This window comes from Gadus chalcogrammus, chromosome 18 (genome assembly GCF_026213295.1).
Source record: "Gadus chalcogrammus isolate NIFS_2021 chromosome 18, NIFS_Gcha_1.0, whole genome shotgun sequence".
NCBI lineage: Eukaryota > Metazoa > Chordata > Actinopteri > Gadiformes > Gadidae > Gadus > Gadus chalcogrammus.
Genome location: NC_079429.1, coordinates 17,185,262 through 17,201,470, shown reverse-complemented (window position 1 = coordinate 17,201,470; position 16,209 = coordinate 17,185,262). Strand labels below are relative to the sequence as shown.

At 44.4% G+C, this 16,209-nt stretch overlaps 1 protein-coding gene across 1 annotated transcript in view; it reads left to right on the top strand.

Annotated features, from left to right (window-relative positions):
• Positions 1 to 16,209, top strand: part of svild (supervillin d) — a 45,425-nt gene that overhangs the window by 14,888 nt on the left and 14,328 nt on the right. The window contains exons 2-12 of the mRNA XM_056577728.1: positions 281 to 380; positions 1,329 to 1,427; positions 1,605 to 1,888; positions 2,372 to 2,507; positions 8,670 to 8,817; positions 9,820 to 9,894; positions 10,210 to 10,296; positions 10,654 to 10,828; positions 11,611 to 11,783; positions 12,983 to 13,138; positions 13,645 to 13,781. Coding sequence (XP_056433703.1) covers positions 281 to 380; positions 1,329 to 1,427; positions 1,605 to 1,888; positions 2,372 to 2,507; positions 8,670 to 8,817; positions 9,820 to 9,894; positions 10,210 to 10,296; positions 10,654 to 10,828; positions 11,611 to 11,783; positions 12,983 to 13,138; positions 13,645 to 13,781 — 1,570 coding nt within the window. The remainder of the gene's footprint in view (positions 1 to 280; positions 381 to 1,328; positions 1,428 to 1,604; positions 1,889 to 2,371; positions 2,508 to 8,669; positions 8,818 to 9,819; positions 9,895 to 10,209; positions 10,297 to 10,653; positions 10,829 to 11,610; positions 11,784 to 12,982; positions 13,139 to 13,644; positions 13,782 to 16,209) is intronic.

Here is a 16,209-nt window from a genome sequence, read left to right as displayed (position 1 = left end):
ACAATTGTGTAAATGACCTTCTCCATTGCTCTTTTTCTTGTCTCTCGTCTCTTCTTCAACGGAGAAGATGGAGGATGAGAGCGATGGTCACCGTGCCAACGACCAGGTGCATCTGCAGCCAATCGAATTGGAGCAAAGTACAGCGTGTACCAGGTGAGGGCCTCACACTAGTACATGGCACGTTACGGTTACGTAACTAGATGAGACGGCTGACCATGTATGCCCTCCCCCTCCCCCTCCCTCTCCTCCCCCGTCCCTCTGTCTGACTTGCTGTTTCCAGGTCTCGTCTGAGGAAGGAGAGCCAGGACCAGCCGGAGAGCACGGCAGAAGCAAAGGGGAGTGATGAGCCAAGAAGCGTGGCCACTGCCGACGAAGAGAAGGCAAGTGTTTAGTATTCACGGCCTAACTGGGTTAGAGGGGTCGTGTCAGAAAGGGTTTTCTCAAACATATTGCTGTGAGACCGTTTTACCAGATTAAAAATAAATAAAATATTTGTCCATTTATAAATTCATTTATTCTTACAAATAGTACTAAGATGAAACGCCAATATTGAATACATTGAATACAATATTTAATCATTGAGTTTAAATGTAATTTCATATTTAACATCAGGTTATAATTTCCATTCTTAGTCTCATCAGACACATTTCCTCTCATGAACATAATACCACCGTGTGCAGAATACACAATAAGAGTCAGCACAACAAGACCAAACCCCCCCCCAACCCGCTTGACCTTGGACTTCTCCGCGGTGCTGTTTTGGTCTGGAAACGGCAGGAGAAGAAAGAGGAGATTTTCTATTTTATTTTTTCCACAACCCAATGATGCTAAATTACCGTGGAGCCAATGTGCTAAATTACCTTATTTTAGTTTGCCAATTGGCATTCCTTCTATTTTTCTGTTCACATTTTCTGTTTACGAGTAGTTTTCTTCTATAAGTGACTGCATAATAAATAAGATGTTTTCAGTCTTGGCATTCTTGAACTATTTGCTGTATACTGCATCACATTTAGGTCCATTCATTTCATTTTAAAAATAGCTCTGACGTAGATCGCAGGGGTCACCTCTGTTAGCCTGAAGCAGTGTTGTGATGGATTTTGTGTGCATGCTTGCATGTGTGTGTAACTGACGGTTGACATTATCCCTTAGCCATTCCTTTACCTACTACTCCGTTCCCTGATTACCTTCTCTGTCTCTGTACCTCCCTCTCCTCCATGCAGTCTTACAGTCCCATCTCCGACCAAACCGACGTCCTCCATAAAGACACACCCTGCTCCTCGTCCTCGTCCTCGTCCTCCGTCTCCTCGTCCTCTTCCTCCTCCCTCCAGCGCCAGGACTCTGGCCCCCGCGGCATCCGGGGCATCCTGAAGAAGAGCCGCTCCACCAGCCTGGAGTCTGACCTCGGGGACGCCACTGTCGCCACCGCAGTAACCACGGCAACCGCCTCCGCGGCCCCCGTCGCCGGGCTGACCCGGCAGACCAGCATCACCCTCAGTCACCCTGAGAGTGACCATGAGGAGGAGGAGGAGGAGGAGGAAGAGCAGCAGGAGGAGGAGGAGGAGGAGGAGGTCGAAGAGGAGGAGGAGGAGGAGGAGGTGGAGCAGGAGGATGTGGAAGAGGAGGAGGTGGAGCAGGAGGATGTGGAGGATGTGGAGGAGGAGGAGGATGAGACATTGAACGAGGAAGGCATTGATCGAGGAAGTGGTGGCAGTGTTAGGGTGGAGGAGGAGGAGAGCAGCTACAGTGGAGGGAGTGTAGAGGAGGAGGAGGAGGTGGGGAGCGCCTCTCTGGACGAGAGCTTCGAGGAGAAGACGCCGTCTGCGTCGGAGGACGGCGAGGAGCTGGACAGCAGCCTTGACGGGAGTCAGGGGTCCGCGCTCAAGCAGAGGTCAGCCCAGAGGTTCTCGTCTGGCCGGCTGTTGTTGGTCAGGTTGAGGGGACCACGTGAGGGGAGCCCTGGGAGTTTGCTGCTCGAGCTAAATAACACATCGTTTGGAAACATGCTCGCTAGGCTAATATGGAAGAAATTGAATAATAATACCAAATATGAAACATCAATTGGTGCATGGAATGCATTGTAATACGAATAAACTCTTAATCTTACCTTTTTAAATTAATCGAATAGTAATTGAAACAAACGTGTATCATCTATGAGAGTTATTTTGGACATATTCCCCTTGGGTTAAGTCAAGTTTAAGTTTTGTTATTTTGAAGGGTAAGGGTCAGACTCTCTGTTATACTTCATCATTCCCAACAATTAGGAAAATTTTATATGACATACTTGAAAGGAAACAACTTGGCATTTCAAATGTTCCGGGAAGCGGTTTGTCCCTCTGCCGTCTGACTGTCCGTCCTCCCCCCCTCCCTGCAGGCTGGCCGAGTTCAGCGGGGGGGTGGAGGGCCAGCTTGGGGGCCGGCTGAAGAAGACCCAGTCCCCGGAGGTCCAGAAGTCCCTGGCCGCCCGCTTCAACCAGCTCAACGACGCAGAGAACGCCTGGAGGAAGAAGGTACCGCCCGCCGTTACTTCAGCCACTGGTTTGCCGTGCGTGTCGGTGGTTTATAATAAAATAAGATATTAGGGGCGCCCGCTGGCTCACCGGGTACAGCGCGTAGTCGTGTACCATCAAGGCTTAGTCCTGACCGCAGTGACCCGGGTTCGATTCCTGGCCGTGGTCCTTTGCTGTATGACCTCCCATTTCTCTCCCATATCTTCCTGTCGGTCTCACTCTATCATAAAGCATACCATTTCTAAAAGAAACAAGGCATGTGGATCAAATGAGTACAGACGAGAACTCGACCTCCAAGCATGCCCAATAAATATGTGGAATAAACCACAACGAGATGTCCTATTATTGAAGAATAATGTACAAATGATGCAGCCGAGGAAATGTAGAGGTACATTTTTTTCTAACAGTTAACAATCGTGATGAGATAGATAGTATACAGTTATGGTTTTATATAGACTTTACACCAGCTGGAATTCAAATGTTCTTCTGTGGCACTTTGAGCATGTGTTTTGCGTTATCACGGACCATATCATTTGACCATTGTTGTTAATGTAGGATTTGTAGTAAAATTGGCGAGGGACTGTTAAAAGGCAGAGGTGTACGTAGAAAGAATGCACACCCTTGGAACGTTGACCAATCAGGATCAAGTATTCGAGAAATCTGTGGTGTAATGTGCAATAAAGAGTGGCAGCGATGAAATTGGCAGCAATGAAATTGGCGGCCGTGTGTGGTGAGAGCATGCATCCATGGTTGACGAGCTTGGACAGCCCTTGACCCCCCAACTTCAGGTGGGGAAAGACAAGTCCAACTGGTAACATTGTTTGTACCTTCTCTTCCCCACACCACCATACACAGGGTCCTGAGCCGTCTGTTGGGCAATGCGGGTGTTCCTCTACCTCGCTGGGCTTAAGGGCTGCATTCCCACTGGGTCTGTCCGTTCTTAGTGATGAATGTAACTCGTAACGCACTCTGGATGTAATCGAATGTCTTTCATTCATTTATTTATAAATGAAAGGGGATGAGGCCTCGGGGAAAACCCAGGACTTGTGGAGAGATTATATCTCCACACTGGCCTGGGAATGCCTCGGGATCCCCCCGTTGGAGCTGGTCACTGTGGCATGGGAAAGGGAAGTCTGCCCCCCCCCCCCCCCCCCCCCCCCCCCCCCCCCCCGCGCAAGAGCTGCTGCCCCATGCGACCGACCCCCGGATAAGAGGTTTTGAAGATGAGTGAGTGATGACCATGTTTTTTCATGAATTGAGGGTTAGGGTGAAGCGGTCAAGATCCTGAGTATACACACTACACCAGTCTGAGAGGGCTCACAGGATGTGAATGTGGAAACTCTGAAGGGAATCCCCCAGAGGGAACAAAGAAACAACAGGAGTGCTCCCTCTTACAGGGAATGCTAGCGGGCTGTAACGTTTAAGGCATGGAAGTAGGAGATACTACATTACTACTGCACGTAGTAAAACTATTGTAATACTTGGGCGTAGTACTGGTTCAACATACACATTTTACTAGTATTCTTTTAAAACTGTACTACAGTCGAAAAAATAGATCAACTCTCTGAGAAAATGTCTTTCTCCTTCGTTTCGCTAACTTCATTGTATTTTAGTGACAAAGTCCAGACCTGTGGTGGTGGCTGGTGATCATCATCATCTTTGTACGGTGTGGTTTGACTCCACACACTACTTGTTAATTCCTACCTCACTTTTTGAAACACTGGTTTTAAAAAAGCTGAAAAACAGCAGATGGCCCGCATAGGAGACCAATGGCCAACAACAGCATGTCAATCAAACAACGATCTCACGGCCAATACACAGTAGACAACGCAAACAGTTGTCTTACAACTGAGGCATGGGGAGCCTACAGCTATAACCAGTTCAAACCCTTATAATATCCTGATCCCCACATCCACAGTGATGTCATCCCTGCTGGCGTGAGCAGCTCTAGATTGATGACCACCTGAGGAATGCCTTTGACTCCAGCTAAACACTTGGCCCACAGAGGAGCTAACCTCTGGATGGATTCCCTCTGAGCACGGAAAGAATACGGGCAGCTCTGAAGCCTGTGTAGGCGGCCGACCAATGGCATTCAAGACAAATTCCCCTCAAACCTACCCAACGCCTGTGAACTGATGTCATCTCTTATTTATGCAGCCCACTTCAATGGTAAATCAATATTATGTCAAAAATCTGGCATGAATCTGCGCACTTTCTGGAAAACTGCATCTGTAGGGCCAAGCACGTGCCTGAAAGGAAAAACGAACTTAACATTTAAAAAAAAAAGGCTTACAGCATTGACTTTATTCTGACTGGTGTGTGTTGTGACTGAGGATCCCCAAAATGCGCTGTGGCTCTGGATTCTGTGGTCTACAATGTTGAACGTTCATGTGGAATTTCTGCATGTATGCGGTTCTTATTGACTTCAAGGATATTTGTTTTACATACTAATTCATGGGGTTTTAACGTAAAGCTCGCCGGTTATCAGTGTGTTTTTGAGTGGCCAGATTTGATGTTAAAATAAATAAGTGAAAATCTAGAAATAGAAATCTGCCACATTTAATACTAAAGGCAAGTTAAGCTTAACATAGTTTTTTAAAATTATGTATTTTGATTGGAATTTTCCAGATATATTTAAAATTGTGTCCATTCCAGGCCTGGGATTGGTTTTCACTTCTGGTTAGTCATAATGGAAATGTAATTAAACAAGTGATTTATTACTTCTTAATCGAATAAGCGTTCCTCAGCTTTAGCCATGTCTTCTCCACTTCCTGTCTGTCTCATCTTTCTTCTTATGGGAACTATATTATGGTCTGTCTGTCCCTCTGATGTGCTTGTGGTTAGAGTGTGCCTTTAGCTTGGCTTGGCTGTCATTCGCCTGGCTGTGCAGGCTGCCCTACCTTTGCCTTTTAGTTTTTAGTCCTTTAATATTCCCTTCTTCTTTCCTCCCTCATTCCTTCCTCCCTTCTTTCGGTCCTTCCTTCCTTTTTCCAGTGTCCTTATTCTTCTTCAGACTCTTCCCCTCCTATTCGACACCTGCCTGTCAAACAATCCCTCTCCTCAGGTGAGTTTCACTTGCGTGCATGTATGCGCACATTTCGTGTGTTCATTTACCTTTCGCATGAGCTCATGGCCTTGCTGAAGTTGAAGTTTGCACATAACATTATCGTCTCTTCCCGGTCCTATGAAAGATTAACCATTAAGAAGCCTGCCGGCTCTCTGGTTGTTTCTCCCGATGGCTGGGTGAGAAATGGCCCTCTATGATTGATTGATGCATGTCTTCTCTGCTGTAAGGCGCCCCAGAGATACAGAGAAATATGGTTTCCTGTGGGGATCCCCCCCCCCCAAACCCCTCGCTTACCGTCACCCCCACCTCCTGTTCGATGACCTCCCACCCCAGACCTTGGTAGTCCCCCCCCCCTCTGATTGACTCCAGAGCCAGGGAAACAGCCGGCCTGGATTGTGCTGGCATGTGTTCACCTTTTGAGGCTTTTACCGTACGAGTTGGAAGTATGAATTGTGGTTTTTGGTTCTTTTAATGGGTTGTGTTAGTTCCTCCCCACCATGTTTCTTTCATTGCGGTTTGAAGTATTCAGAGACCTCCGCCGCAACCTTGTGCCAAGTCCACTTCCTGTCCGTCTCAAGTTCACTTCCTGCTGTTCCCTGGGCGTGTTATTGATAGCACCATGTCATGCAACTCGACATGGATATATGGTGTCACCCAGTTGCTCTTAAATATGCTTTTGACATTATACTTTGAATCCTAGAAATGGTTGTTTATTGTAAACCGATACCTTAGCTGGATGTATTTTTACACATACATATTTTTGTGGTATATTATCAGTTATGTATGAAGTTGCATTCCAATGACTGTAGGTAGCAGGCAGGTCTATTGTCTTAAAAAATACAGCAAAATATTAGTTTTATGCTGTTATTTTACTTCACTATTTTTCCACTGAAAAGTGTTAGTCGAACAGCTAATATTTAACCAGGTGAGGTCATGCGTGTGCCAGACATGTTTTTGTAGCTTGAATGGTTCCTGAATGAGTCTTATGGGTTAGTCTGTTATTATGTAAGTATGCACAGTGTTTGCATTGCGCTCTCTGTCCTCATAAATGTGCATCAGAAGTGGTACTTGTAAGGCACGGCTCTTCAAGTGGCCTGTTAGCATTTATCTTCAAAGTCTTTGAAACTGAATTTCCAGTGTCTTTCTTCTTGGCCACTTAACAGCATTTATATACAAATATTTGACATGTAACCGTTTCCTACCCATATACAAAATCCAATCCATTGTGAAAATTGGAAAAGCACTTGCACACTTGCCAACTAACAACGCAATAAATATGAATAATTGTTATGCTCCAAAATCATCCATTGCTGAAATGAAAACACTTTAAACTCTTTGAAATGTGTTATTGTACAGTGAGAGTAAGATCCTCTTTGTTTATCTTTCCATCATTCCGTTATGCACTAATCGTGGTTGGCATGTAGTTCAGGAGCTAGAGCGGGTTGGCTGGGAACGGGAAGGTTGCTAGTCAGATCCCCGGGCCTCCTAGCTAGTGTTGAGGTGTCCCTTAGCAGGACACCTAACCCTGACTGTTCCTGACGAGCTGGCTGTCGCCTTGCATGGTTGACTCCGCCGTCGGTGTGTGCATGAACGGGTGAATGTGATGCAATATTGTACAGCGCCTTGAGTGGCCACTGGTTAGGAAAGCACTATATAAATGCAGTCCATTTACCATTTACTAAAACAAGATAATGGTGGAAAGATAGTCTGGTCTTAGTGGGTTAGGGTCTACCTGTAGGCATCTGATGCCTCCACTCCTACCCGCTCATTAATAAATCATGATGTCTTGAACACCAGTACTAAGTCAACCTCTCCCCAGTGAACAGGAAGCTGGTTGTTATTGGCACATCACCGCTAATACACATAACTGTTCACTGTTATCTTAATTCAACTTTAATGGCCAGTAGCCATTTCAAAAACTTTTGCCAGGGAACATAAACCACATTATGTTGATTCATGAGTGGAATAATGTTAAATAACAAGAAGCCGCCGATGGCGTGGACCTAACAGGCATGTAAGTAGTGATTTATTTAAAATGGAATCGGCTGAATTCAGGTACAGGTTCTTGGGCGAGGAGGAGAGTGAATCACCAGAGTTGAAGCCCAAGGAGAGCTTGTTTGCCAGAACAAACAGCTTATTTTCCTTCACTTGTCTTTAGTTTTCTGTTGGAACAGAGAGAGGAGATGATGACTTCAGTTTCATAGCAGCATGTGCTAATGGGCTCAACGCCTGAAGTATAAAAGTTGTTTGTACTCCTGGGTCCCAAATTCTGTTTCCATACACTTATTTATCCTTTTATTATTGAATCTAAAATGTGTTAATCAGCCTAAACACACCCCATACACTACTTCTGTATCACATCTACTAGACTCTACTAACGCTTGATACTGATAGTCATTTTTACGTGTCGTATATTTTGCTGTCATTTCCATATCCTATTAGTTGGCAAATTCTATTCACCCAGTGATGCATCACGAAGAGGAGTTCCTTATTTTTTTGCAAAGCGTAATGGTACTCTTTCACATGGAAGCCATCACTGCATGCAGAATTGATCCTTTACACAGAGGCATCCCTGTGAGACAAACACAGATACTAACCCTAATTATGGGTCGGCTCCTTTCATGACCCAGGACACGGGTAGTAGACTCCTCTTCACTAGTTTAGTCTAGTTTCCCGGTAAATCAAAGTTTCAGGGTGTATCCTCGGGGAGTAGCTCAGGAGGTAGAGCCGGTTCGCTTGTGACGAGTAGGTTGCTAGTTCGATCCCCAGCTCCTCCTAGACTCCCGAGTGTCGAGGTGTCCCTGAGCAAGATGCCTCACCCTGACTGCTCCTGACGAGCTGGCTGTCGCCCTGCGTGGTTTACTCCGCCGTTGGTGTGTGAATGAATGGTTGCAAGTCGCTTTGGATAGAAACGTCAGCAAAATCACCTTAATGGAAAATGTAAATAATTAGTATGACGAGCGACTTGGGGCGCGTTTGTCCTACAATGACACCCAAGGCCAAAGGGTCTCTTCCCACACCTCAGCCAGTGCTTGGAACAAAGGTGGAACCCAGACGGGCCGCTCATTGTAACTCCCTGCTTTTGCGGTCGTCAGAAGTCGAGTGCGGACGTGGAGACCAAGGTGTCCCTGGCGGACCGGATGAAGGTCCTGCAGGAGAAGGAGGAGCAGTGGAAGAGCCGGGGGAAGGGCGCCGCCAACGACTCGCGGCAGTTCACCGTGGCCGGACGCATGGCCAAGAAAGGTGGGTCCGTCGCCCAACGTTAGATCACGCATGCACACGCCAATCCCTCCACTGTTCCCGTACCCTAGAACCACACAGTTTGATTCTCTCAGTTATAAGAGTGGCTTTTTGATTTCATTCATATCAAAACCAACTTTCACACATGCATGTCTCTGGATACCTCAAGCCTTTATGAGCGCAGTTGTACACGGTTGTTATGGAGCTTCCAATATTGAGTTCTGTGTTAAAGGTGACATATTATACCAACAGGTGTGAGTAGCTGTTACAAGCCGTATCGAATATATCTGCCTCTTCTGACATCACAAATGGGCGGGTGCAACTAGTTGTGTGCTGGACAGATCAGTCTACCGGTCTACCCAGTCGACTGTATCAAACGTTGCTCATCTATCCAGCACACATCTAGGTGGACACGCCCATTTGTGATTTCAGAAAAGAGAGATTTGTAACGGCTATTCACACTCACACCTGGTGGTATAATATGTCAACTTTAAAGGATGTTCTGGGTGTAGAAGAGCCGGTCTGACGCTGCCGTCTGGCTGCCGAGTGTCTTTAGGATGACTCCGCTATTTCCCTTCTTAACCACTTCCTGGGGATAGCTCCGATCAATACATCATAGGGAAGTAACTTCATGACTTGGCCAACAGTACTTGAGAAAAGCCAATGAGGAGGTTGATTCAAATGAATGCAAGGCCCCTTATCTAACCACCAGGTGTGACGTTGTTTGACGTTGTTGCCCTTACATAAAAAAATATATTTGAATGACTCACAAACCTGGTCGTAAAATAAGAACACAAAAAACTGAAGTCGCTTGATTGACTGAACAGTCGATGCTGCCTTCTAATGACTCTGAAGCAGCCAAGCCATCCAAGTCGGTTCCTATTGCACATCGCTGCTCTACAGCGCTGCTTCTGCTGCTCAATGCTGTAGGGCATTGGTTCTCAAACTGTGGTCCGTGTGAATACACATTGCTTTTTTCTTACTGGGTGATGTTGTGTCTAACAGGGCTAGTGTCCAAGGACGACTCTCCACGCATCCAGCCAAAGAAGGCCACTGCAACCCCAGTCAAGCCACAAGAAGGTAAACAAACGTCTTCTAGACGAACGCACGTAAATGTCATGCATTTCAAGAAGGGTTGTCTGAGATTTGGTTTATTTTCAAATGCATCTCGTCAGAATCTACATTTCACCGTCATGTCACACTTAATCCCGTTTGTGTAAAACAACAAATTCTATTCAAATTGGAATGCTTCATTTGATATTTTTCTACTTGTATCAGTGTCCTGTCTATGCGACAATGCTTCTGGTGTTGTTCTTTGTCCTAGTCTTGCCAATTAGACTATATAGTGTATTTCTATATATAAACAACAATATAAATGATCCCTGCTCTGTCCAGACATCTCCACCAGAACCGGTGCCAAGGTAGAGGGGGATAAACGCCTGGATAAGCTGGAATCCTTCTTGGACAAACTCCACAATAAAGGTACTAAAAAATACATGCATTTCTTGATTTATTGATTTTCAGAAAGTTAGCCAAAGTACGCTAGTTTTAAGACTCTTTTCTTGAGCTGGATGTTTATCTGGAATTAAAATATTCTTGTTCTGAACCAATCTCTTGGTTCAGATGCGGTTCTAGTGCAGTAAAATGTGCAGAATCACCCAGGAACTGTTATGGTGTACATGTGCAACAGATGGCCTTCCAAGGAAGTTGGGAGTGTTTACATACTCGCCAAACCCACCCACACATTCCCACCACGCTGACTCAGCTAAAAACACAACAACTTCAAAGCTGGGCTGTGACTGGCACTAAGATATCCCCATCTCCTGCGGTGTGGTTTAGGCGGGGGTCACGGCAAGGCGTCCACCATCGAGGTCACGGCGGAGACGGAGAAGGAGGTCATGACCCTGGACGACGAGGAGACCTTTGGCCGTTTCTACAAGACGGCGTCCTCGCTGGACTCCGGCGTGGTCGTGGCCGACATCGACCTGAGCCTGATCCAGAGCGACACGCCCATGTACGTCAGTGTGCGACGGTGGTCCGTGTGGACTAGAAATAACACAAAGTTGGTACTTTGAGCTGTGGAGTCATTAGCAGAAGATTTGGTCCACAGTGTAAACAGATGCATGTCATTAAGGATGCAGGTAAAGGTTATAGGAATCTTGCTCCAAGGGGCTGACGGGGATGCTGTGGCCATTGACGTTTGGACAGGGTACATTTCATCCTGGAGACAAACACCCTTACCACTACCACACACCCCAACACGTGATGATGTTGTTGTTGTTGGATGCTGTTGCAGTTATGTTTTTAAATGTCATTGTTCTTTTCATTAAGTTATATAATTGCTATCAGTAAGAGGACTTGATTTGAGCGGGTGTTGTCGAATGTTTCCATTGTTGCATGAACTCTGCAATATTTTATTCTTGGTAGATACCGTTTCTGTGGTTGTGTGTGTGGGTGTGAGAAACTCTAAATTTCACAGGAAATAATGCGCATGTTGCAATCCAACTATCGACACGAGTGTGAGTTAAATTACAAAATGCTGCGGTTAAAGTCATAGTTTAGTGTGTGCGTTCATGTTGCTGTGTCGAAACCTGTAGATGTATTATGTTGTCATTGAATTGGCCAGCTGGTGTCACCTTCCCTAAATCCTGTGTGTGTGTGTGTGTGTGTGTGTGTGTGTGTGTGTGTGTGTGTGTGTGTGTGTGTGTGTGTGTGTGTGTGTGTGTGTGTGTGTGTGTGTGTGTGTGTGTGTGTGTGTGTGTGTGTGTGTGTGTGTGTGTGTGTGTGTTCCTCCAGACTGACCTCGGCCACGGCGGAGCACCGGCGGGCGATGCGTCCGGCGCGGCGCACCAAGGGCTCCAGGAACCCCCTGCGGGCGCTGGCGGCCCGGGCCGACCTCCGACAGGGCTACACGGAGCAGAGGCTCAACGTGGCCTCGGTGGAGACTCGCAGGATCCAGGTGGAGAGAAGTACGACGGCAAAGTGGTTGCTTTTGATACTTCCCTTTGTTTGAGACTGTTATATGACCTATGTATGCATGTTTCACGTCTGCTAAGCTAGAGAAATCTGTCAGGGAGAACGATAACGCCCCTCAATCATTGCGTGAAACAGCTTGTTTGTCCTCAACCTTTACTTCCGTTAGAGTGACGTCAGACTGGGCAGCGGGCGCTGCTGAAGTGCAGAAGTCGCGCCTCCCAGATATCTGCGATGTTTACAATCCGTCGTCTTCATATATAGATCACCAGATGTCAATAAATTTGAGGATTTGAGTTGACAATGCTCATTGTCAGAGAGGCAGATACGTAAATGCAGCAGAAGTATGATTGCCCCCCTGTAGCTCTATACCGACGGCACCATCTAGAGTACTACATAGGTCATTGCATTGCTGCATATTTTTGGGAAGTTTGTCTCAAATTGAAGCCTATCAATGTCTCTTGCTGGTATGAATGACTTCTGAAATATTTGTATCAACTGATTATTCAGATCTTTTTTTATAGGAAACACACGCAGTACTAATTTTTCAAACAGAAAAATACCCCATTATTGGTAAAGCCATCTACAAATCTTTAGCAAAAGCAGCAAACACCTATGCTTCGGATGAAAACATCTGCTAAATATAAAAAATGTACATCAAATTGAGATACACTAGAGCAGGTCCCTTTTTATACTTTAAAAACGTGCCTGTTTGGAATGGGCCGATTGTATTAATGACTGATCAACTCATCAGAACAACTTAACATCGGACAATGCACTTCTTTGGGTCCTCACAATACACCCGCCAAGTGGGAAGTGGTTCAGATGGATGGTTGTCTAGAAAAGAGAGCGAGACTCTTTCAATAATAGTGAGACTTTATTAATGACCATTTGAATTAGGAATGAGAGCGTCTTGCTCAAGGCTGCCTGCAGGTAGATTGTGAACACGGTTAACAGGATCTTTTTACTTGGAGTCCAACATCCTAACCACAAAACTAACCAGTATCGTGGCTATCTGTTAAGAAATGTATGTATTAAGGGATTGGTGAGGAAAATGCAGCTTAAAACTAAATGCCCAATGCCGCCACAAAATAATTTCACATGTTAAACTAAGTTGAATATATTGTGTTCACAGCATCTGTCTTATTATCGATCTTTACCCCCCTCTCCCTGACGTGGTCCCTCTCTCTCCCAGTGTCCAAGCACTCCAACCTGGCCGACGCGGCGCTGGCCGGCCTGGCCAGCAAGGAGAACTTCCGCAAGGTCAGCCTGCGCAGCGTCAAGTCCACCGAGGTGGTCACCAACAACAGCACCCTGCCCTTCCACAAGCTCATGCTGATCCGCATCAAGGGTGAGGGACACCTGGGTGAACCACCGCTGTGTGTGTGTGTGTGTGTGTGTGTGTGTGTGTGTGTGTGTGTGTGTGTGTGTGTGTGTGTGTGTGTGTGTGTGTGTGTGTGTGTGTGTGTGTGTGTGTGTGTGTGTGTGTGTGTGTGCAATAAGTGAGTTGGATCATTCAGTTGATTGTTGGTGTGTAAATGCCTCCAAAGCTGCTGCCGACTGTTTTTGAACTGAATCAAGAATCAAATGTTGGAGTTTTTTGAATGGTCTTTATTATGCGCAACCCACAGAAGACGATTCGTATTTTGTGTACTGCAACAAACGTGTGAAAGTTAGCGCGGTTTTAATTCAACAAGAAACAGGCGGACATTAAAAACAATTTGATTGTGTAATATCCGTGTGGATATCATCTTACGAAGCACAACTACCAAATATTAGTGGATCGTGGTACAGAAAATGCAAATCATCTTCCGTAGTCAGCCCAGTCTAAGTGTGTGTGTGTGTGTGTGTGTCCAGGCCGGAGACACGTGCAGGTGCGTCTGGTGGAGCCTGTGGCCAGCTCCCTGAACAGCGGCGACTGCTTCCTCCTCCTCACGGCCAAACACTGCTTCATGTGGAGCGGGGAGTTCGCCAACGTCATCGAGAAGGCCAAGGTAAGACCCCCAGCCCTCCAGCGGCCCCCCTGAACACCTCCATCACACACGCCTCCTCGCACTGAGGCCGGCCCTCGTTGTGGCCAGGAAGGAATTCAACTCGCATCCTTCTGCTTCTTTCAATGACATCCCTTCCACCAGGGGCGGAGTGGGGCACTAATAGCCAACGGGAGAATCCTCCCGAATTTTTGAGCACTTAGATGCATCCCCCTCCAGAATCCGCCTCTTCTTTATTCTGGCCTTTTCTGCCCCTCCTTTCTCTTTTCTCTTCTTGCCTTCCATGAGTGCCACAACAAGCAAAAGCAAGCAACCACAAACTTGCTCGCCTTCTCTGTCTGACGCGTCTTTAGGGTCATGCCATTAGACGTGGGGCTGCTCATATATTCCCCCACATTTCAGAAAATGGACTTGACCTGCAAGCCGTTTATTGGATAAACGCATTTCCCAATCCCAGGAGTCTTTGCTCCATTCTACGTCAATTCAAGAACAAACAAATTAAAGTAAACTGTAGTTCGTATTATTTATTTATGGCCATGAAAGTTCTGTAACGCCTGAATACCCAGGGGAAAAAAAATACTATAGTTTACTACAGCATTTACTACCGTATACTATATATTACTATAGTATACTATAATATACTACAATATAGTGTGGGATTTACTATAGTAATTTTCCAGACATTGTAGTGTACTATGGTAAATACTATAGTAAGTTACTACACAGTGTAGTATACTATAGATTACTATACTATACTACAATATAGTGTGGGATTTACTATAGTAATTTTCCAGACATTGTAGTGTACTATGGTAAATACTATAGTAAGTTACTACACAGTGTAGTATAGTATAGATTATTATACTATACTACAATATAGTGTGGGATTTACTATAGTAATTTTCCAGACATTGTAGTGTACTATGGTAAATACTATAGTAAGTTACTACACAGTGTAGTATACTATAGATTACTATACTATACTACAATATAGTGTGGGATTTACTATAGTAATTTTCCAGACATTGTAGTGTACTATGGTAAATACTATAGTAAGTTACTACACAGTGTAGTATAGTATAGATTATTATACTATACTACAATATAGTGTGGGATTTACTATAGTAATTTTCCAGACATTGTAGTGTACTATGGTAAATACTATAGTAAGTTACTACACAGTGTAGTATACTATAGATTATTATACTATACTACAATATAGTGTGGGATTTATTATAGTAATTTTCCAGACATTGTAGTGTACTATGGTAAATACTATAGTAAGTTACTACACAGTGTAGTATACTATAGGTTACTATACTATACTACAATATAGTGTGGGATTTACTATAGTCATTTTCCAGACATTGTAGTGTACTATGGTAAATACTATAGTAAGTTACTACAAAGTGTAGTATACTATAGATTACTATACTATACTACAATATAGTGTGGGATTTACTATAGTTATTTTCCAGACATTGTAGTGTACTATGGTAAATACTATAGTAAGTCACTACAAAGTGTAGTACAGTATAGATTACTATAGTTAACTATAATATACTTTTTTTAATATATATTTTCATTATTCTGTAATTTGTCCTAAAATGAATATGTGAAACATAAGCCAAATATTTGTATTATGTGGATATTTTATTGTAGAAACATAAACCACACATAAATATAAAACATAATGCACAACATGCATAGGCTACAACAGCCAGAATATAATAACAATGAAAGAGAGTACAATTGAAGCCTTACTAACTTTAAACATTTTCTAATACAGGCATCTTGATAAGATTAATTGACTCATCGTTTACGTAGCAAAAGCATTTGCACAAAATATCATTAGGTTTGCAAAGAAGTATTTCATGGGTCTTTCTGAACTTCACAATTTGCTTAGCAGTATTCACCTTAGCGAAATCATCATAGATTCTTAATTGTCTGGAATCCTTTTTGAATCTAAAAATGTGTAGGTACACCTCTTCACAATTGAGCTTACAAAGTAGTATGGATTTAATGCTACCATGCTCTCCGTTTTTTAGAGCCACACAAGAATTATTGCATTTAAAATTTGCTGCATACATTTCAGTGGTGTATAAAGTGTGGTGGATGAAACATCTCTTGAATTCTTTGACACTGGCCTCTATATAATTTCCAAAGAGAATGGACTCCCCCACTGTAATTACTCTTGTTGTGTAATTCTCGACAACCCGAGCACCACTACCTACTTTGTATGATTTTAACACTGTATTGTCTTTATTAACAAGTTTGTTGAAAAGATCACAGACATCATCACTGGCATTGTTGAATATTCAGTGTGGTGCATTAGTGTTTTTGTGTTAAAAAATCTCTTAAAAATGTGTTCAGGGACTGCCTGTGTACCATTGAACATTTCAAGAAGAGTGCCAATTGTGTCTTCATAAAC